The 23,242-nt window shown below is 38.4% G+C and overlaps 1 protein-coding gene across 1 annotated transcript in view; it reads left to right on the top strand.

Moving 5' to 3' along the window:
- Positions 1-23,242, top strand: part of PIGK (phosphatidylinositol glycan anchor biosynthesis class K) — a 99,868-nt gene that overhangs the window by 16,068 nt on the left and 60,558 nt on the right. The window contains exons 4-5 of the mRNA XM_070405401.1: positions 17,917-18,052; positions 20,505-20,616. Of these exons, the coding sequence (XP_070261502.1) occupies positions 17,917-18,052; positions 20,505-20,616 (248 nt within the window). The remainder of the gene's footprint in view (positions 1-17,916; positions 18,053-20,504; positions 20,617-23,242) is intronic.

Genomic DNA, 23,242 nt, shown 5'->3' with positions numbered 1-23,242 from the left:
TCCTCCATTAATGGTTTTGATTTTTTTCTGAACTATTGCAAAATATTGGGGAACCAATAAAAGGATCCTAATGTATTTGAGGTCATAGGACTTAGGTGCTAGAATATACTTGTCGATTTGTATAATTTCTTCTGTGATGTGATACATGAAAGAGACAAGGGCAGGGGAGTAAATAGCTTCTAACAGAAAAAAGACCCAAGTGCTTGGATGGTGGCAACTTAAAATAATTCAGACTCAACTTGACATCTCACATGAAGAGTGGTGACAGTAGTCTTTCTAAGAAAGTTCTGAGGACTTCTGATGCAGAATCGATAAAAACGATGTCATAATTCTGTCATAATTATGTCTGACTCTACATTTGTGAATCTAATTTTATTTCTTTGGAGGAAAGATATATCAGAGTTTTATATTAATGGTTTACAAGAATTTGACCTTAGCATGAATGGGAGATTACTCATTTCAGTAAACATGTACCTTGACATTAAATCTTTACGCCCACCCACGAATTTATATTTAAAATTACGTCTATCTCCAAGGCTTCAAATCATGAAATTCAGATGTTATTTTAGAAAGTAAAACCCATATTAAGCAGAACTTAATTTACCTAAACTGTCAATTTTTCTCAATTATATGGAAGCAAAGGATAATCAAATAAGATCTTTTTCTTTAAAACTGGCATAGATGGCATTTATTTATTTATTTATTTATTTATTTATTGTTTAAAGTATTACATATGAATCCTTTCCCCCATTGACCTCTCCCCACTCATTTCCACCCTCCCCAGCACATGCCCTCACCCCCCCTCCCCCCCACTGACTGTTTCCATGGGTTATGTTATATGCATGCATACAAGTTCTTTGGTTGATCTCTCACCCCCCCCTCCCCCACTCCCCCTTCACCCCTCTGTCTGCCTTTCTGCTGAGGTTGGATGGTCTGTACGATGCTTCTGTGTCTCTGGATCTATTTTAGTTCATCAGTTTATGTTGTTCATTATATTCCACATATGAGTGAGATCATGTGATATTTATCTTTCTCCGACTGGCTTATTTCACTTAGCATAATGCTCTCCAGTTCTATCCATGCTGTTGCAAATGGTAAGAGTTCTTTCTTTTTTATAGCAGCATAGTATTCCATTGTGTAGATGTATCACAGTTTTTTAATCCACTCATCTGCTGATGGGCACTTAGGCTGTTTCCAAATCTTAGCTATGGTGAATTGTGCTGGTATGAACATGGGGGTGCATATATCCTTTCTGATTGGTGGTCTAGTTTCATTTTTTTGCATGTATCTGTCCAATTTTTCCAACACCATTTATTGAAGACACTGTCTTGACTCCATTGCATGCTCTTGCCTCCTCTGTCAAATATTAATTGAGCATAATGGCTTGGGTCGATTTCTGGGTTCTCTGTTCTGTTTAATTGGTCTATATGTCTGTTCTTGTGCCTGTAACAGGCAGCTTTGAGAACAGTGGCTTTGTAATACAGCTTGATATCTGGTATTGTGATCCCTCCAACTTTGCTCTTCTTTCTCAGGATTGCTGTAGGTATTCGGGGTCTTTTTTTTTCCCCATATGAATTTTCAGAGAGTTCGTTCTAGATATGTGAAGTATACCGTTGGTATTTTAATGGGGATTACATTGAATCTATAGATTGCTTTGGGTAGTATGGACATTTTAACGATGTTTATTCTATCGATCCATGAGCACGGTATATTCTTCCATTTGTTTATGTCTTCCTCTATCTCTTTTCTCAACATCCTGTAATTTTCCAAGTACAGATCTTTTACCTCCTTAGTTAAGTTTATTCCTAGGTATCTTAATTTTTTTGTTTTGTTGCAATGGTAAATTGGATTATATTTTTAGTTTCTCTTTCTGTGAGTTTATTGTTGGTGTATAAAAAAGCCTTAGATTTCTGGGTGTTAATTTTATATCCTGCTACATTGCCAAATTCATTTATTAAGTCTAATAGTTTTTTGATGGAGTCTTTTGGGTTTTCTATGTACAATATCATGTCATCTGTGAATAATGACAATTTTAATTCTTCTTTTCCAATTTGGATGCCTTTTATTCCTTCTTCTTGTTTGATTGCAATGGCTAGCACTTCTGGTACTGTATCAAACAGGAGTGGTAAAAGTGGACATCCCTGTCTCGTTCCTGTTCTGAGGGGAAATTGTTTTAGTTTTTGCCCATTGAATATGATGTTGGCTGTAGGTTTGTCATATAAGGCTTTTATTATGTTGAGGTATGATCCCTCTATTCCCACTTTGCTGAGAGTTTTTATCAGGAAAGGGTATTGGGTTTTGTCAAATGCTTTTTCTGCATTGATTGATATAATTATGTGAGTTTTATCTCTCAATTTGTTTTTGTCATGTATCATGTTTATTGATTTGCGAATATTGTGTCAGCCTTGTATCCCTGGAATAAATCCCACTTGGTCATGGTGTATGATCTTTCTAATGTAATGCTGGATCTGATTTGCTAGAATTTTGTTGAGGATTTTAGCATCTATGTTCATGAGGAATATTGGCCTGTAATTCTCTTTCTTTGTAGTGTCTTTATCTGGTTTTGGGATTAGGGTAATGCTAGCTTTATAAAAAGAGCTTGGAAGTGTTCCTTTCTCTTGAATTTTTTCAATAGTCTGAGGAGGATAGGTTTTAGTTCTTCTTTGAATGTTTGGTAAAACTCCCCTGTAAAGCCATCTGGACAAGGGCTTTTGTTTGCTGGAAGTTTTTTGATTACTGCTTCAATTTCATCGGTAGTTATCAGCCTATTCAGGTTTTTTGATTCTTCCTGATTGAGCTTGTATTTTTCTAGGAATATGTCCATTTCGTCTAGGTTGTCCATTTTGTTGGAATAAAGTTGTTTGTAGTATTTTTTTTTCAATCCTTTGTATGTCTGTGGGGTTGGTTGTTACTTCACCTTTTTCATTTCTGATTTTGTTTATTTTGGTCCCCTCTCTTTGTTTCTTGGTGAGCCTGGCTAGAGGTTAATTAATCTTGTTTATCCTTTCAAAGAACCAGCTCTTGGTTTTATTGATCTTCTGTATTTTCTTGGTCTCTATGTCATTTATTTTTGCTCTAATCTTTATTATTTCCTTCCTTCTACTTACTTGGGGCATTTCTTGTTGCTCTCTTTCTAATTCTTTAAGTTGAAGGGTTAGATAATTTATTACCATTTTTTCTTGTTTTTTTGAGGTAGGCTTGTAGAGCTATGAACTTACCTCTCGGACTGCTTTCACTGTGTCCCATAGATTTTGGATTGTTGTGTTTTCATTGTCATTTGTTTCCAGGATGCTTTTTATTTCTTCTTTGATCTCCTTGATAACTCAATCATTATTTAATAGTATACTATTTAGCCTCCAGGTGTTTGATCTTTTTTTCATTGTTTTTATTGCAGTTGATTTCTAATTTTTTGCCATTATGATCTGAGAAGTTTCTTGGTATGATTTCTATCTTCTTGAATTTGAAGAGACTTTGCCTGTGTCCCAATATGCAGTCTATCTTTGAAAATGTCCCGTGTGCACTTGAGAAGAATGTGTAATCTGTTTCTTTGGGATGAAATGTTCTGAAGATGTCAATCAATTCCATCTGATCTAGTGAGTCATTTAACATTGTTGTTTCTTTGCTGATTTTTTGTTTAGAGGATTTTTGGGGTATTAAAGTCCCCTACTCTGATTGTATTGCTGTCAATCTCTCCCTTGATGTCTTCCAGAAGTATTTTTATGTATTTGGGTGCTCCTGTATTGGGTACATACATGTTTATCAGAGTTATATCCTCTTGTTGAATTGGTCCCTTTAGTATTATGAAGTGTCCCTCCTTATATCTTATTGGCCTTCACTTTGAGGTCTATTTCGTCAGCTATAAGTATTGCTACCCCAGCTTTTTTCTTCACTATCAGTTTGTGTGAATCCTTTATTCCGAGGTGAGTCTCTTGTAGACAGCAAATATATGGGTCATGTTTTCTTTTCTTTTTTTAATACTTTATTGATTTTTTACAGAGAGGAAGGGAGAGGGATAGAGAGTTAGAAACATTGATGAGAGAGAAACATCGATCAGCTGCCTCCTGCACATTCCCCACGGGGGATGTGCCCACAAGCAAGGTACATGCCCTTGACCAGAATCGAACCTGGGACCCTTGAGTCCGCAGGCCAACACTCTATCCATTGAGCCAAACCAGTTAGGGCAGGGTCATGTTTTCTTATCCATTCAGCTACCCTATGTCTTTTAATTGGAGCATTTAGTCCATTTTCATTTAAGGTTATTATTGATAGGTACTTGTTTGTAGCCATTTTTATTCTTTAGGCCTATGTTCCGTCTTCTCTTTCTATTTCTTCTTTTTACAACAGTCCCATTAGCATTTCTTGCATTGCTGGCTTGGTGGTAATAAACTCCTTCAGTCTTTTTTTTTTTTTTTTTTCTGTGAAGCTCCTGATTTCACCTTCAATTTTAAATGATAGCCTTGCTGGGTATAATATTTTTGAATTCAGTCCCTTGCTTTGCATCACTTTATATATTTCATTCCATTCCCTTCTGGCCTGATGTGTTTCTGTTGAGAAATCAGTTGATAGTCTAATGGGAGATTCCTTGTAGGTAACTTTCTGTCAGCCTTTAAGATTCTTACTTTGTCATTGTTGTTTGCCAATTTAATTATGTGTATTGGTGTGGGTCTTTTTGGGTTCATCTTGTTTGGGGCTTTACATACTTCTTGGACTTGTGTGGCTTTTTTCTTTTCAGCATCAGGGAATTTTTCTGTCATTATTTCTTCAAACAGGTTTTCTATTTCTTGCTAAGCTTTCTCTCCTTCTGACACCCCAATTATTTGGATGTTGTTTAGTTTCATGTTGTCCCAGAGCTCCTTTAGTCTCCCCTCCTGTTTTTTAAGTTTTTTTTTTTTCTTTCCCGTTGGTGCTCTGCTTGGGTGTTTTTTTCTACCTTGTCTTCTATCTTGCTGATGTGGTCTTCAGCTTCTTCTAATCTACTGTTAAGCCTTCCATTGTGGTCTTTATTGCAGCTATGTCATTCTTCATTTCCTCTTGGTCCCTTTTCATATTGGGGACATTCTCATTCAGCTCCTTATAATTCTCATAGATTGGTGTGTATTTGTCATCCACATTTGAGTATCCTTATACTTACTACTCTGAATTCTTTTTCTGACAAGTTACCTGCCTCCATTTCATTTAATTCCTTTTGTGGTGCTTTCTCTTTTTCTTTCCTTTTGGGATTGCTTTTTGTCCCCCCTTTTTTGCTGCAATGTTTTAATTGTTTCTATGTCTTAGATCCAACTTCTTTGCTACCCAGTTTTTTTAGGGGTTGGTGCTATGTAGGTGGTGATCTTGGGACCCAGTCGTGCAGTCTCTCAGATCTCCTGAGCTTGGTGATCTAGTGGAGCCCCCTACTTGAAGTGTTTGCGTCCTCCTGATGTAGTTGATTCTTGAATGTTAGTTTCTCATTTGTGGATGAAGTCTTGTCACGGATTGTCTGGCAATGTGACTTACCCCCGACCTCGTTGTGCAAGCTGTTGTGGATGTGATCGTGGTTCTGGCTCTTGTGGAAAGGGTTATCTGAGGTCTCACTGGTATGTGCTCACTCTGAGATGCCGGAGTCCACGGCCTGGGAGGATGGGGTCTCGGGGCCTGAGGCTCAGGTATTGTGACTTTGGCTGGTGTTGTGTGACTCTTGCTAGGGTCGCGTCACTCTGTAACTCATTATGAGGGTCCTGGAGCTCGTGATGGTTTGAGGCAGCTGTCCTGTAGTCTGCAGTTGAGACAGTGGGACTCTGGCCAGAGTGATTTCCCTCTGAGAATCACGAGGGGTCCAGGAGCCAGCAGCTGGGGATATGGAAATCTTGGAGTCTGTGGCTGAAACAGTGTGACCTTTTCCAGGGAAGCGAGTCCTCAGTAACTCACCTACGTGTCCAAGAGCAGGCAACCGAGAAGGGGAAGTCCCATTTCTGCTTATGGAGCTGTGTGCCCTTGGTTGGTTATGTGTGCCCAGTGGCAGCTTACAGGCACCCCGGACCTGCCTGCCTGGGCGGGGGTCTCGGGGGGCCTGCGCACTGGAGTGGCCTGATCGCAGTGTTCGGAGGTCAGCAGCTGGGGTATGGGGAAGTCCCAGTTCCTGTTGTGGGACCATGAGCCCTGGTTAGGTACATGCATGCCCAGTGGCAGCTCACAGAGGCACCCAGGAGCTGCCTGCCTGGGTGGCAGGCTCTGGGGGCCCATGCGCTGGAGTGGTGTCACCACGGTGTCCGGGGGCTGGCAGCTGGGGAGGGAGAAGTCCGAGTTTCTGCTATGGGAGCTGTGTGCTCTTGAAGGTGGATGTCCTGGGGTCTGCAGCTATGTGGACGAGGAAGCATGTCTTTGTGTGGTGTGGCTACAGGGTCCCGGCCAGTGTCCATGGCCAGTCTGGGTGGTGTTGATGGGTTCCAAGATGGCATGGGCTCTGTGCACGAGCCCTGCAGCCTGGGGAGTGCCCACCTGTCCAGGAGATCCCCTGATACTCCCGCAGGATCTAACTGTCCCTCACTCATACACACACACACACACACACACACACACACACACTACACACGTTCATGCACTCCCCTATGACCCCCTCACTCATACCCTCTTCCTCACCTCTATCCTGCCAGCCGCCATCTTGCCTTGTCCCCAAATAAGATTTTATGAGAAGACTAGAGGCCTGGTGCACGAAATTCGTGCGGGGTGGGTGGGGGAGTCCCTCAGCCCGGCCTGCAACAACACCAGTGTCCCTCGCCCCAGCCTCTGGCCCGAGGCCCCTCCCCTCTCCTCCCTCTGTGTGGCCAGGGTGCGGATGCTGGGCTCGCATTGCTGGGGTAACGCCGCTAGCGTCCTGCCCTGGCCACTATGGGCGCCGCCATCTTTGTTGCAGAGTGGCGGTTAATTTACATATTACTCTTTTATTAGATAGGATTATTCTGCAACAATATTTTAGGGTTTATTTTGGCAAATAAAATCTAACTTTATATAATTCTATCTATAATGTTATATTTAATAAAAATATTCAGATATTCAAATATTAACTTTGTACACTGATAAAGATTGTTGTGTAGTAGGTTATACTTAGTCAGGAAAGTAGTTTAATATATATTGTCTTTTTTGCATTTCATTAATTATTTAGATGTTTAACTCTTTGTATTCTATTGATTTTAGAGGAGGGAGGGGAAAGGAGACACACACACACACACACATCGATGTGAAAGAAAAACATTGATCAATTGCCTTTGCATGTGCTCTGACCGAGGATCAAACCTGCAACCTAGTTATGTGCCCTGACTGGGAATCTAACTCACCACCTTTTGATGTACAGGACCATGTGCCAACCAACTGAGCCTTGCTGGCCAGGGCTAGATGTTAAACTCTTGCACTAGGTTTTTACAAACTTGTGAACACTGACAAATTATTTCTCCCACAGAACTATAAGCATATGTTACAAGATTATATAAATAACTAACATTAGATCACATCACCATTTGATCAATTACATAATAAATTGTCAAGTATCCAAATATTGAGTTACACTGCTCAAGAAGCATATAAAAATTAGATGGCTGCTCAGTTACTAGCAGAAACCCACTTTTAAAAAAAATGTATTTTTATTGATTTTTTTAGAGAGAGGAAGGGAGAGGGATGGAGAGATAGAGATATCAATGAGAGAGAAATATTGATTGGCTGCCTCCTACAAGCCCCTTACTGGGGATTGATCCCGAAACCCAGGCCTATACCCTGACCAGGAATCAAAACAATAACCTCTTGGTTCATGGGTCAATGCTCAACCACTGAGCCACACCCACTAGGCAGAAACCCACTTCTTTTTTTGTAAGGGAGGTGGGAAGAGAAGGGAAAAAAGAATGCTTCAAACAAAAATAATAGCTGGTAAACAATATCTAATGGGTATGGAAAAAGAAGAATTTCAAAAATTTCATGATTAAGCATGAAAGAATCTACCTTTAAAAATATTTACTAAAGAGCATATTCTACATATTCTTCACAAGACAAAAGCAATATCATACTAGAAATATTTAAGAGCTACCCCATCTCCCATTGCTTTTTCTTAGGCCCTACCTATTAAGTTACACCTCAAAATACAAACATTAAATTATCTCTAAAACTATTCCTTTTTGTTGTTTGTTTGGAGACATTAAAATGTACTCTGTACAACATAGGTTTTCATAATGGAGGTTTTCCATAACAGTACAAAATGAGATTTATGTAGAGACATTAAGTAATTAATGTATGACTTGGTAAAAAATCTAACAAAAATTAATGGTTGTGCAAATCTGACCTATACTGGTATGGGTGTGAGAGATATAGACATAAAGTGAGTAAGCAAATAACTCTATAGGCCCTGCTTTCAATGCTTGAAATGACTGAAGAAATAAACCACATAAGATCTAGAGGATTCATAGTTCCTAGGGTTTTAGTTTTATGATACTAAATATATACAAGTTTTATACTGGATAGTTTGGTATCTACTCTGTCTAAATTTCTTACCTATTGATAAGATTCTGTAATCAATAATAATTAAAGAGTGATATGCTAATTAGACCAGACAGCTGAACAACCTTCTGGACAACCTTCCTGACGAAACCAGGGCTGCGAGGGCCGATCCCCTTGCACGAATTTCATGTATCGGGCCTCTAGTAGAAATAGATTTTGAAAAGACTTTTAACTCAGTATTGCGTGATTTTAGTAAAGGTGAACTGGTACAAACGATAAGCACATTTTAAATACAGAACATCAAGATCTTTTGCTAAGTGTTTGAATGGGTTGGTCATAGCACCAACATAGAGGTTCTGTCAAGCATCTAACCTTGTAAAACTGCTTATCAATGCTCCTTTAAAAGCTTATTTAGACTTATTCACCAAGTTAACTTCTTGGTTAGTTTGTACAATAAATTAGGTCATTTCAGAAGTTTCACTTTCAAGACTATAGCATCAGGCACCCCAGTTTTATTGGCCATTGTGAAGCCTTTGCAGGACAGACTCATTTGAGAGCATACTTCCCTAAATATATAAACTTCTTGATGTTAAAAGCTCATGCTACTTTTGTCCTATGATCTTTATTGCATCTTCATGTTGCATTCTACCTTCTATTAATGCCAGGGCAACAAGCATGGAGGTCTCCCAGGGCTGCAATATAATGACCATCAGTACAACAACCATGTTCTTCACAAAACGTGATTTTTTTTTTATAAGACTTAACCAGTCATCAACAGTCTGGTTTGGATGGTGGTGCACCTTCATCAGAAACCAGTCAAGAACATGGGTACCTTCTTTTTCCTTAAGAATAGTGTCATACATTGCTTTACATACTCTTACTATTGTGGTAACTCCACACTTCTGAAGTTATTCAATAACTTTGTTTAAGGTCTCATTGGTTGTATTGCATATAAAAGGAAATATCATGGGTTTGTATGTGATTTCATGGGAGGCAGTTCATTCAAGCCATGTTAGTTACAAAAGAATTTTAAAAAGTGAATACAGAAATGATGTAAAGAAACTTCAACACATTCCACTTGAAATTTTCAGTGCTTTGAAGTTGGAAGTATTGAAAAAAAATGAACCTCCTAGCAAGAAGCAAATCTTCAGTCATAACATTGAACAATAGAAAGGAAGTGCACTGAGGCTTAATCCATCTAGGTCAGAACTGGAAAATGCTGTGCATATTTCCACCCAACTCTTCTGTGTACAGGAACTGCTCTTACGTGGCTTTCTGGTGAACTAGTAATGAATTTTACATTTCTCTTGTTCTTGTAAAGGTTATGCTGTGCTTGGCAGTAATCTTCATTGTCCTTCAGAAACTCCATAAATGTGTGATGACAAAAGAGGAATATGTTTACTTTTGGAAAATTGCAGCTTAATCATACAGTGGGTACCATGGTGGCAGTGACATAGGTGCAGTGGTTGTGGCCACCAGGCAGGAGGTTCACAATGGTCAGTTGCAGGGTGGAGGTAGAGCAGGTGTTGACAGAGGCACCAGGCTGATATTAGGTTTTGAAAGATAATTAATTCAATTCCTCAAGCATTCTCAGTCAGATTTTATTGTAATTTAAAAAAGATTTTGGGAAGATTTTTCAGCCTTTTAAAGGTGAAAATGGACTTAAAATCTATAACTATAAAATTAAATGATTTGTTTATTTAAAATTTAAGAAGTATTTGTAATGAAGTTTAAAGCATAAATACTATATCTTGGAAATAATGTATGATATAATGCTTGTCATGTGCTTATTTTATTAGTACAGTGCTTGAAATATATCAAGTACTCAATAAATGTTAGTTATCATCGTATTAAACGAAAACACATGTGACTTTGAATATATGAGCCTTTAGCTAGCTAGTTGTACCCTCATGTAACATGTGTGCTGCTATTGACTTCCTGTCTCTGCAATGCAGTTTTTTAAATTTTATTTCTAATAATATCAGGTCAAAATATCTGGTATCATATAATCTAGTAATGCCATTGTTTGACATTTGGCAAGTTGAATGTAATTCATAAAATCTTAATTGTCTAGCACCTGCTGCTTCTAGATTTGTTATGATTACCTTCATAGTGCATAGTGGCGAGATTTATTAACTTGGAGGTTCCTCAGCACATGGAAGAGGAGAAAGAAAAGCCTAAAAGTGAATGACTCTGGCATCAAGCTAATGATGATATAACAAAATTTGTTGCATTTGCTTGGTCCAACAGTCATTAAATTCCTGAAGAAGCAATAATATACAGAGTATTCCTGAATAATTTATGTCAGGAAAAAAAAACTGACACCTTTGAGTAGAAACCCTGAGATTTATTAGTAAGAGAGCATCAAAGATCCCTTTGATCCTCAGTTACTGTTCTAGATTGGAATGATGATGTTATTGAAGATAAGCCTGGTGATCCTACTTCTGGTAGCTAAAAATGCTCTACAGTAGTAATACTTGATTAGTAGCATGGTTTTAGAATGTATAGCAATTTTAAGTGAACAGTTTAGAAACATTTGACCAATATAGTACTTTATTTAAATTTCAGTGAAAATTTTTTATTAAGGTAATATCAATGTATCATAAATGAAAAGTTATCATTTCTGAAATTTCACACTCTAATAGTCTATGGCAGTGGTCGGCAAACTGCGGCTCGCAAGCCACATGTGGCTCTTTGGCCCCTTGAGTGTGGTTCTTCCACAAAATACCACGTGTGGGTGCGCATGTAAAGTGCGATGGAAACTTCGTGGCTTATTCGCAGAAGCTGATATTTTGTGGAAGAGCCACACTCAAGGGGCCAAAGAGCCGCATGTGGCTCGCGAGCTGCAGTTTGTCGACCACTGGTCTATGATAATAAAATGTTATTCATCTATATAAAATGTTATTCATCTACACACACACACACACACACACACACACACACACACACACACACACATATATTAGAGGCCCAGTGCATGAAAGTTCATGCACTGGGGTGATGGGTATCCTCAGCCCAGCCTGCCCCCTCTCACAGTCTGGGAGTCCTCAGGGGATGTCCTACTGACGGCTTAGGCCCACTCCTCTGCAGGAGGCTACAGGCTGATCAGGGGAAGACGCCAGCCCCATCACCCTGCTGTTGCTGCCACTGCCACCTCACAGCCGCCAAGTTTTTTTCATCAACACGGACTCCAATCCCTTCACCATGAAAAAATGACAACTTTCTTTAGGCATTTTCAAGATGTCTCTTTCATAGAATATGACATTTCTTTCTTTCTTTCTTTTTTTTTAATCCTCACCTGAGGATATTTTTCCATTGATTTTTAGAGAGCATGGAAGAGAGAGGGAAAGACAGAGAGAAACATCAATGTGAGAGGGACACATCAATTGGTTGCCTCCTGCATGAGCCCTGACCTGGGCCCCGGCCAGGGAGGAGCCTTCAACCTAGGTATGTGCCCTTGAGCAGATTCGAACCGGGACCCTGCGGTCCGCAGGCCGAGGCTCTGTCCACTGAGCCAAACTGGCTAGGGCAGGATATGACATTTCTTAGCCCTTCCAGCAGTGGACCTCTGTTTTTTCCGCCAGGAGTGAGGTGGAAAAACCCTAGATCACCTTCTTGGATTCTTATTACCCAAGTGAGTGGTGTGCCGCAAGCTTAGCCAGTGAGCGGTCAGAAAAGGTATTTCTTGTGCAGCTCGTGTGCAGAGATGGGACTTCTGGTGTGCAGTGGCTGCCAGGCCCTCTCTCTCTCTGGTCTTTCACAGCTGCGACAAAGGCCCTCTTTTCTCTCTTCGACCCTTTGCAGCCATGGCGGCTTTGTCCTGATGGACGTCCGGAAGGTCATCTGGAAGATGTCCAGTCCAATTAGCATAATACCCTTTTATTAGTATAGATAAACACATATATATATAGACACACACACACATATATATAGATATATATAACCACTGATTACTGGTTCCTGATTGGGCCAAGGGAAAATTTCAGGGAGGTGTGAAAGAGTCCTAGCAGTCCTGATGCAGGGCTTACCTGTTCCTTTAATGTTTGGCAAACATGATAATAGGAAAGTATTTATTTTAGACCATTTTCCTCCCACATATGTTTCTTTTTTGATAAGTTTTAAACTTTCATTTTTATATTTATGATCAATAAAATCTATATAAGCATGATCAAAGTATTCTATCTAGATTATATCCAAGAGTGGTGAGGGAAGACAATAGTAGCACTTTCTTATTTTATCTGTAAAAGGAAAGAAACTATGCTTCACTAGTATTTATTATATATATTTAAAGTAGCAAATACTTAAGTCTTAGCAATCAGTATATATATATATATATATATACACACTGTATATATATATATGTATATATATATGTATATATATATACACTGTATATATATATGTATATATATATACACTGATTGCTAAGACTTAAGTATTTGCTACTTTAAATATATATAATAGACTTAAGTATATGTAAGTGCGTGTGTATGTGTGTGTATATATATATATATATATATCTCCATCCTATATAATAAAAGGCTAATGTGCAAATTGCCCCTGCGGGAGTTTGACCGACCAGGAGTTCGACTGCTTGCTATGATGTGCACTGACCACCAGGGGGCGGTGTGGAACGAAGGAAGGCCCGGCTGGCAGCTGGCAGCCAGGGGAAGGGAGGCCCTGATTGGCCCTGATCGCCGGCCAGGCCTAGGGACCCTACCCATGTATGAATTTCATGCATTGAGCCTCTAGTATATATAGGTATGCATATATATGTTTGTCTTCACATTCTTTTCTTTTACTGGAATACATGATTTAAAAAAATGTAAAAACTACCTATGTAAATAACCACTATGTATTGTTTGTATTCAAACCCACTTTGAACTTCATATAACTTCAGAGCTCACTTTTTCTTTTGGTTTTGTGTTAAGAGAAAGCCATATTACTATATGCTTTGTTTTGCGATGTAGCTTTTGCGGGGGTTTGAATAAAGTGTGAAAATTGAGTCATCACACCTGGTAGTATAAGATTGCCAATCTGTAAGAATATCGTATTCTTGTATCGATTGGATATATTTGAGGGATTTTGTCTTAATTTTAATAAGAAACAACTACCCATTATTTATAGGTGTGTAGTAGTATGTTTTCAGTGTAGATTGTCTTGGTCTTAATTCCAGCAGTTATTTTATACCCACTCAGTGAAGACTTAAATAACTGCTCAGACGCTAACTTGATATGCAAGTGGAAAAGACACTATGGAGTCAAGATAGATCTCATGATAACTGGTGTTCAAAGAATGTTTATTGGCCAAGGCGTAGTTAAATATAACTACTGAAAAGTAAACAGTCTGGAAGTTATGAATTGCATTTTGTACAACATGTTTTCTGTGAACAGACTTCTCATATCATCAAATCATATTGTAGTGTGGATGTCAAAATATAGAAAAATATGAACTGTAAAGCCAGGCCTGATGTTATCTCTTTCTCCATTTAAATATAACAGTAGCCATTTAGTTTTAGCAAAAGAACATCATCCTTCAAGTGGAATTAATGTTTTTAGAGTAGTATTAGTTTGGTAGTTTTATTAGTTTAATTTATAATTTTATATTTATTTATAGTTTTCCTAGAGGCCCAGTGCACAAAAATTTGTGCACTGGGGTGGGGGTGGGGTCCTTAGCCCTGCCTGTGCCCTCTCGCAGTCTGGGACCCCTCAGGAGATAACGACCTGCTGGCTTAGGCCTGCTCCTGGGTGGCAGAGGGCAGGCCCAATCCCTAGGTGCAGCCCCTGGTTGGGCTCAGAGCAGGGCTGATTGGGGAGTTGGGGCGCCGCCCCCTGTCATGCACAGAGCAGGGCGGATTGGGAGGTTGCGATGCCACCCTCAGGCATGCTCAGGGTGGGGCCGATTGGGGGGTTGGCGCACCGTCCCCTGTCACACTCAAGGCAGGGTCGATGGGGAGGTTGCGGCGCCACCCCCTGTCACGCACAGAGCAGGGCCCATCAGGGGGTTGGGGAGCTCCCCCCTGTCACGCACAGAGTAGGGCCGATAGGGGAGTTAGGGCACAGTCCCATGTCACACACAGAGCAGGGCGGATCAGGTGGTTGGGGCGCCGCCCTCTATCACCCACAGAGCAGGGCTGATCAGGGGGTTGGGGCGCCGCCACTGTCACACTCTCCGGGCAGGGCCGATGGGGAGGTTATGGCTCTACCCTGTCACACACAGAGCAGGGCCTGTGGGGGGGGAGGGTTGGGGCGCCGCACCCTGTCACACACGGAGCTGCAGGGCAATCAGGGGGTTAGGGCGCTGCCCCCTGTCACGCTGATCTGGTGCCAGGAGGCCTCGTGGCTCCGCTGATCCCAGTGCTGGGAGGCATATTACCCTTTTACTATATAGGATAGAGGCCTGGGGGCCGGCTGGTTTGCCCTGAAGGGTGTCCTGGATCAGGGTGGGGGTCCCCACTGGGGTGCCTGGCCAGTCTGGGTGAGGGGCTGAGGGCCGTTTTCAGGCTGGCAGTTGTTGACTGAAGCTCCCAACCGCTCCTTTTTTTTCTCTCTCTTTTTTTTTATTCTGGGCCAGCTTTAGCTCTGGCTCTAGCTCTGAGGCTTCTGCTGCTGAAAGCAGGTATCTGGTTTGTTTGCGTTCTATAATCGAAACAATGTATAACTCCAGCTCTGAGATCCCGGCCGGCTGAAAGCTGGTTTCTGGGGTTTTGTTTAGCTTCTATATTTGTTAGAATGTTTCAAACTGCCAGCTCAGAGGCCGGCAAGGCAGGCGGGGAACGTTGGAGTTTGCAGTCACTGAAGCAAGCAAGCCTCATGTTTGCTTCCAGCTGCTTGGCTGCCGGCCGCCATCTTGGCTGACAGTTAATTTGCATAAGGATATGCTGATTAGCCAAGGGGAAGGGTAGCGGTCGTACGCTAATTACCATGTTTCTCTTTTATTAGTGTAGATAAGAACTATAAACTTAAGGAGTTAACTTTCATGTATATATGTAAGCAGGGTTCCTGAAACTTTTTAAACAGGGGGCCAGTTCACTGTCCCTCAGACCGTTGGAGGGCCAGACTATAGTTTAAAAAAATACTATGAACAAATTCCTATGCACACAGCGGCGGCAAAAACACCCAGCGGGCCGGATAAATGTTTTCGGCGGGCCGCATGTGGCCCGCAGGCTGTAGTTTGAGGACCCCTGTATGTAAGTATTATTATACAAACAATTTAACACTTGGACCAAGTGAGAATTTTTTTCCTCTTGGAAAACAGTTCTGAATTGAACATTTCGTAAGTTTTAGAAACAGTGAACAGAGTGTGTGGTTGGACTTCTAAACCTTTGAAATTCAGTCTGTTTCCTGTCCAGTTTTTCATTTACTATCCACAAACATAATGATTTTTAAATGGTATATTGATTATGTTAACATAGGGTTATTGTGCTTATACTGAGGCTCAAAAGCATCTGGAGGAAAACCTGAAACTAATATAATGTTATATGTCACCTGTAATTGAAAAATAGATTTAAAAATTTTAGGAAAAATATTGATTGAATTTATAATTTGAAGCTGAAATTATTACTTCTTTATGATATTGACATTGAGTAGATACTGAATCTTAAACCAAAAACATGGCCTAAAGAAATACTTTTTATTTTCATACTGAGATTGGGAGGTCAGTTCAGTATTGTTTAATGGTGGCTTTTAACAAAAATATCTGATTAATAATCACTTAATATAAGCTAATCATCTTACATTATTAAAAATATAAGATATATTTTCCATTTTAAGAGGAATAACTTTCATCATTTTTTGAATATGAATCAGTAACAGCTGAAGATCTGATCTTTGAATGTGGTGGAGTTGGAACCCTTTCAAAATATAAACCTAGCCAATTTTCAAGAAAAATCAAAATGATTCAGTTTTGAACTTTAATGTATTTGGAACATATGCAGCAGAACATTTTCTTCTTGTTATCTCCTGCCAAACTAGTTGCATATGCCAAATTAATCTTTCCCTTATGTTTGGGAAGCTCAAGTACAAGGTAGAATTAATAATTGATGTCCAGCTGTTTTAATGGTAAGATAAAGATAAGTATTTAAGAGAAATTTTGTAATTTTCTCTTAAAGAAAGTATATGCAAAAATGAAAATATTTCGTTCACTCAATGAATATTAATTGAATACCTACTATATACCAGGCTGTATTACTGATGGTTACAGTGGTGAATCAGGGTAGATAAAGCCCTGCCCTCAGAGAGTTTGTAATCTAATGGGGGTGGTGGTGGTGGGAGATGATAGGGATTCAGATTCATAAATCACCTGTAGAAAATAAAATACATAATGAGAATAGAATATCTAAGCTGAGGTTGAAATGATATGAAGACTTGGGAGAAGAGAAGTCTAAATTTGGTCAGTAGCCCCTGAAATGGGGAAGGCTTGGCATATTCGTAGGACAGAAAGGCCAGTGATGGAACATGGTGGATGGTAGCGGCCAAACAAAGCTAGAGAGATAGAGACCACATTAATTGAGCTTTTTAGACCATGTAAGGAGTTTTGATTTTCCTCTAATTATAGTGGCGAGTCCTTGGAGGGTTTTAAGTAAGAAAGTTTAATGTTTTGACTTATTTAAGGAAGATCACCCTGGTGGCTATAAGGAAAATGGACTGTAAAAAGGTGAGAATGGAAGCACGAAGCCAGGGGGGAGCTATTCTAGTGTCGTCCAATCAAGAGATGATGGTGGCTGGTACTGGGGAGCTGGAGCTAGTGAAGAGTGATTGGGTAGGAGATGTAATCCTGTGATACACTGATTGCACTTGCTTCTGGATTGCGTGTCTTCATATTTAAGCATTTGTGCTTCTGACAGTCAAATTCGTTGGAATATCATAGTTTAACATGAACTGTGTAAGTCCTGAGAATGTCACATATTACTAATTTATTTTTAAATGTTTGGGGAGGACAGTGTGGTTCCTACAGCTTCCTCTTGCTATATGGCATAAAGTACACTCTGTTGGGAAAAAAATTTAAATTAGTAACTTTAAGTTCTGTAGATAAATTCATGCCAGATTGCTCTAATTTTTCTACTTTAAAACTTATACTATATAAGGATATGAAAAAATAATTCTTTTAAGTATGTAATCAATAATGATTTCAAGTTATTTTTTAAAAAATATATTTTATTGAGTTTTTACAGAGAGGAAGGGAGAGGGATAGAGAGTTAGAAACATCGATGAGAGAGAAACACCGATCAGCTGCCTCCTGCACACTCCCCACTGGGGATGTGTCCTTGACTGAAATTGAACCTGGGACCCTTGAGTCCGCAGGCCGACGCTCTATCCGCTGAGCCAAACCGGTTAGGGCTCAAGTTATTTTTAATGAAGGAAAGAATGAAAACAATGCCACATGACATAAAGAAAATGCATCTGTTTTTAACTTTTTGGTTTTATTTAAATAATATATTTTCTGGAATTTTTTTTCTAGCCACATTGTTCTGATGCTTGCAGATGATATGGCCTGCAACCCTAGGAATCCCAAGCCAGCTACAGTATTTAGTCACAAGAATATGGAACTAAATGTATATGGAGATGATGTGGAAGTAGATTATAGAAGTTATGAGGTAAATTTTTAATTTAGCAACATTTTTGAAATGTAGTTATTGTTACTCTTAAGTTCTAAAATAGTGGTAGAATAAAATAGTATTGTTCTTTGTCTTCAAACTTTGTACATAATAGTTATTTAAGCCTTGATATAATTCTGTTTCTGGAGTTCATATTAAGGAAACAATATATAAGTAAAACTATCACAACATGAATATTTTAAATATGTATTTAGGATAAAATAATTTTATCTTTGTTTTTATGAGAGCATTTTAGTGAGGTTTCATATATTAACTTTCCTTTACAGTAAATGTATTATTTGTTTTTCATATTTGATCAAAAATTTTAAGTTTTATATTTTTAGTAAATATATTAATTGTGGAAAAATTAAAATGACTAACAAAAAACTCACCCATGTTTCTACTACTTAGAGGTAACCACTTTTAATATGCTTCTAGTGTTTTTATGCATATATGATTAAAAATAAAAATGTAAACTTGAATAGTGGCACTATACTATATTTTCTCCCTTGAAATGTCATTTTAAGTTTAATAGATTGTAGCCCAGCTGGCATGACTCAGTGGTTGAGCATTGACCTATGAACCAAGAGGTCATGGTTCTATTCCCCGTCAGGCTACATGCCCAGGTTGTGGGCTTGATTCCCAGTGTGGGGCCTACCAGAGGCAGCCAATCAATGATTCTCTCTCATCATTGATGTTTCTCTCTCTCTCCATTTCTCTTCTTCTCTGAAATTAATAATAAAAGAAAGATTGTGAATATGTTTAAAATTTGAAGTGTTCTTTAATGAAGTTTTCCTCAATAATCCTTCTTTTACGAAGTCTACCAAAAGTAAGACACAATGTGCTGTATTCCCAGAATTGTTTTGAAGCAATTTTAAAAGCATATCTATGTCCTTCCAGGCTGTAAACTACTTGAGGACATGACTTATATATTACCTATCTTATATCTAGCAAGTACCTTTAGCCCTTTAAAGACTTTAAAGAATATTTGTTGAATGATTAAATGTATATAAATGTTGGACTTTCTATTTGTTTATTTAGTCATTATAAAATGTAGAACAGAATTTTTCCTTCCTTTTTAGCCAATAAGACATCCTATTAAAACACTTAAAAATTTGCTGTCTTCTGGGATAAATTTAAACCAAAGAGCTTACACACACACACACACACACACACACACACACGCACGCACGCACACACCATGATCTAGAGAAAAGCCTGCCGGAGTCCATTCATTGTCTTCACTAGCTGAGTTTAGACAGACCCCCAAAAGCTAGTAACCTTTGAAGTCCTAGCAAAAGGTCAGAACTGCACCACCCAGTTAATCTAGGAACCACCCAGTTAATTTAGGTAATAATAGCTGAAGCATCCCCACCTTAGTTCCCTTAATTCCTTAGATACTTGTGTAGATCCTTGTTGATTATTGTTGATCAGATATTCTGCCTATTTCTGGAAATTGTCATTCAAACCTCCTTACCCTAAGGCTACCCCAGACAAACCTCCTTACCCTAAGGCTACCCCAGACAAAACTCCTTACCCTAGGGCTACCCAAGATCAAATAAAAGCTTGGAGCGGCCTGAGCATCAGTGGAAGTCCTTCGGGACTTGCCCGCCTGGTCCCCCAATATTGCAAAATTATCTCGTGTCTTTTTCTTTCACTTGTGTGCGGCTCCTCTTTCAGATACCGAACCCTACTCCATGCAGAACGTGGAGGGAGTGTTACTCCGACAAAGCCAAACAAAAAAGCTAGAAAGATTTTCTGCTTTTTAAATTTAGATCTGTATAATATAACTTTAAATTAGCATTACGTTCTCCATGACTTTAAATATGCTTTCAAAGAATCCCAGAGGTGCAGAAATTCCAGGTTGGGAAATCTGGTTTAAAGAGGCATGAATTTTTTACATGTTAAAGATATTCTTCGTGAAATTTAACAAAATGCACTAAAAAATCAAAGATACATAACTTGGGGATTATTCATGGACCGATCCATATGGTTTTATTTTTATGATTTATGGACCTGTCTTTCATGGTTGAACTAGAACTGACGGAAGTGGTTGCCCAGATTAACTGCGATAGTTATATAGCTGAATTTATTCACAAGTTTCTATATATTTTTTTATCTTCCTAAAGAATTGCCTATGAAGCCAGATTTATAAAATTCTTGGCAATACTTTGCATAGCTTTTAAGTTTTAAATTTAGAATTAACTCCCCTCCCCCCGCTCCAAGTAGTTTTTGTTAGTTTTTTTTAAATGAAGGCAGTTATTTTGAGGTGCATATTTAAATGAATATATTTTTAGTTTATTTCTCTTTGTGTTTATTTTCAATTTATATTGAATAATACATAGAAAAAGGAGAAAGAATGTTTTTTTAAGTAAAAAAAAAATTATCAGGTTTCCCTATGTTCTATTTTATCTGATATCTCTCTCTCTCTCTCTCTCTCTCTCTTTTTCAGGTAACTGTGGAGAATTTTTTACGGGTATTAACTGGGAGGATCCCACCTAGTACTCCTCGGTCAAAACGTCTTCTTTCTGATGATAGGAGCAATATTCTTATTTATATGACAGGTAATTTCAGAATTTAGATATTTAATAATAGGATATATTGCTACTCTTTTCAATAAGAAATTTGCATGGAAAGAAATTTAAACAACTTAAATGATTTTTTGGTTAAAATAGTTGATTTGTTATACGGTTCCCTCTGTTATTTAGTTCTCATAATATATAACAACTTGAAATAATATTTAAGAACAGTGTTACGTTTTGTGCTGTCCCTTAGTTTCTTATTTCTGTTTTTTACTATTACCCTGGTAAAGCTTCTTATGTTTTACTTAATATCCTGCTTTAGCCTCCTTGCCTTCAGTTTTGTCTCCTATTAATTGTCCTACTGAAGTATTTAATAGAAATTGCAAATCTATCCCTCCTCTTCTTAAACCTCTGGTTTCCAATGATGGAGTCTCAAATATTAGTGTGTATAAGGATTACCTAAATGCAGATACTTAGGCCTTTTCCTAAAATCCTGATTTAGTTTTGCTCCAGAGTGTGGCTCATGAAACTGCATTTTTAATATAGTTCCCCAATATGAGCTGCTGTAGTCTTTTGTCTATACATTGAGTGCTGTTGTAAAGTCCTCCATAATATAGTTATGTTATTTGTGGAGTTATACTGTATGTAATATATAATTAATATAATTCAGTTCGTATTATTACTTATCTAATTTTAGTTCTTATACTTTTTCTAATTCCCTTCCAAGCAGTGGACTATTTCTGTCCTCATATTGTTTGCTTACGCTTATTGCCTTTGCTTATTGATGTCTTCTCAGCTCACTTTGCCTATCTGATTACTCCTTAACGTTTTAGTCTCAGTGATTTTCCTTTCTAAGTCTAGGGTGACCTATGTTTTCAATTGCTTGCAGCAGTTTGAGTTTACACCTGTTGTCCCCATGTAATTGATAGTGCCTCCTTTCTTCCTCAGAAGTGTCCTGGTATGTCCTGGTATTGCCTAAGATACTTCTCATCTCCATGGCTGGTGTAGCTCTTTTCTTTGCACTTCCATATTAATCTGCAGTTTCTATTTTAGCATTTAAGTTATGATTACTTTTTTGTCTGGATATTTATTGACTTTATTACATTTTGAACTCCAAGGTGTCAATGATGATGTGTTTTTCACCTTTTTATCACCAGTGCCCTGTCTTATAGTAGTATTCAGTAAATATGAATGTTGATCAGTTGTCATTTAAACATTTTTTTTCAGGGACATTCCATTAAGCTGATGATAAAACAGGTGCAGAATGATTCTTAGATGTCACAGGAAGGCTGTTACTGACCCCTACTTAGCGGTTTCCTTTTATTTATCTATCATTCTGCATTTATTTACAGCTTTTAAAATGCAGTCACTTTATAAACCTTATAAATGAACACAGCAGAGTTAATGGAGTTAGGAAAATTTTAATTTTAGTTTATTTAAGTTACAAGAAATTTTAAAGCCTTTGTGGCAAATGGGACGAAGTATATAGTCTTGTAGCTTAGCTTTATTTGATGCACCAAACAAGAGGTTTTACAACAATTTTTTTTCTGAGTTGACTGATATGGAAGAAATTCCAGTAATCTAAAATAGGATTTTGTAAATGATGGTCCATGAAAGGGCTCCCTGTTTTGAAAATCAAGTTTTAGTGGAACATAGTCGCATCCATTTGTTTTACATGTTTTCTATGACTGCTTTTACACTACAATAGCAGAGTCCTGATGACCCACAAGCCTGTAACATTTACTACCTGGCCCTTTACAGAAGGAGTTTGCTAACCCATGGAAGAAGACAGGAGGGTTGCTAATTATAATATGGTAATAAAACTGATAATAGCTAGTATTTACTGAGGCTTACTATACCTAAGGTAGTATTCTAAACCACTGTGTCTAGTTCATTTCATCCTCACAGCAACCGAAGGTGCTGATATTTAGAATTGATATAGGGTTGTGTGGGTTGTGCACTTCACTTAAGTGTTTGGGTAGGGAGTTGAGTGGCAGCTAAAATTCAGTATATGTTTACACTTACTAAGCTGTGTGCCCTGCCATAGAGTTGTCTAATGGGAAGGAGAAGTATTTTCCCCCCACAAAGGCATACCCACTAACCACTTCTGAGCTCACAGGACTGCATATATTCAGAGAGGCAGTAAAATAGAAAACTTTTTCTATTTTGCTGCCCAGTGGGAGGTGCCTTTATAAAATCTGTAGCTATGTAGGCATGCTAATGAAGGTCTTACTGACATATTTCTCACTTTACAGCTGAAGAAACTGAGGCATAGAAAGATTAAGTAATTTAAGATGACAGTCATTAAGTGGATAAGCTGTTGTTAGAATCCAGACAGATTGAGTCTTTAATTCATTCTAAATGTCAGAATCTTCTGGTCAGCTCTCCAGGGTGGAATTTGATACTTGTAAAAACATCACTTTTTAAGTGATAACTACACTTTCTAGTAGTAAAGCATTCCAAGTATACACTGAATAGTGCTGGCATACCATGAGACTTGCTAGTGTCTTCTACTTCTTTCTCACCACACGTGTTTGCTCAGTGTATGAGAAATTTTCATCTATGGAAACTCATTTCTGACCTAATAATGGAGCCAATGAGAAAATATAAATGTGCTTTTCTATAATTGAATGATAGAAAAACTCTTAGAGATATTATATCTACTATT

Source organism: Myotis yumanensis, unplaced genomic scaffold (genome assembly GCF_028538775.1).
Source record: "Myotis yumanensis isolate MYYU_CA2020_CCGP unplaced genomic scaffold, mMyoYum1.0.hap1 SCAF_2, whole genome shotgun sequence".
NCBI classification, from domain to species: Eukaryota; Metazoa; Chordata; class Mammalia; order Chiroptera; family Vespertilionidae; genus Myotis; species Myotis yumanensis.
Note: the sequence above shows the minus strand (reverse complement) of the source record. Positions and strands in the feature narration are given on the sequence as shown.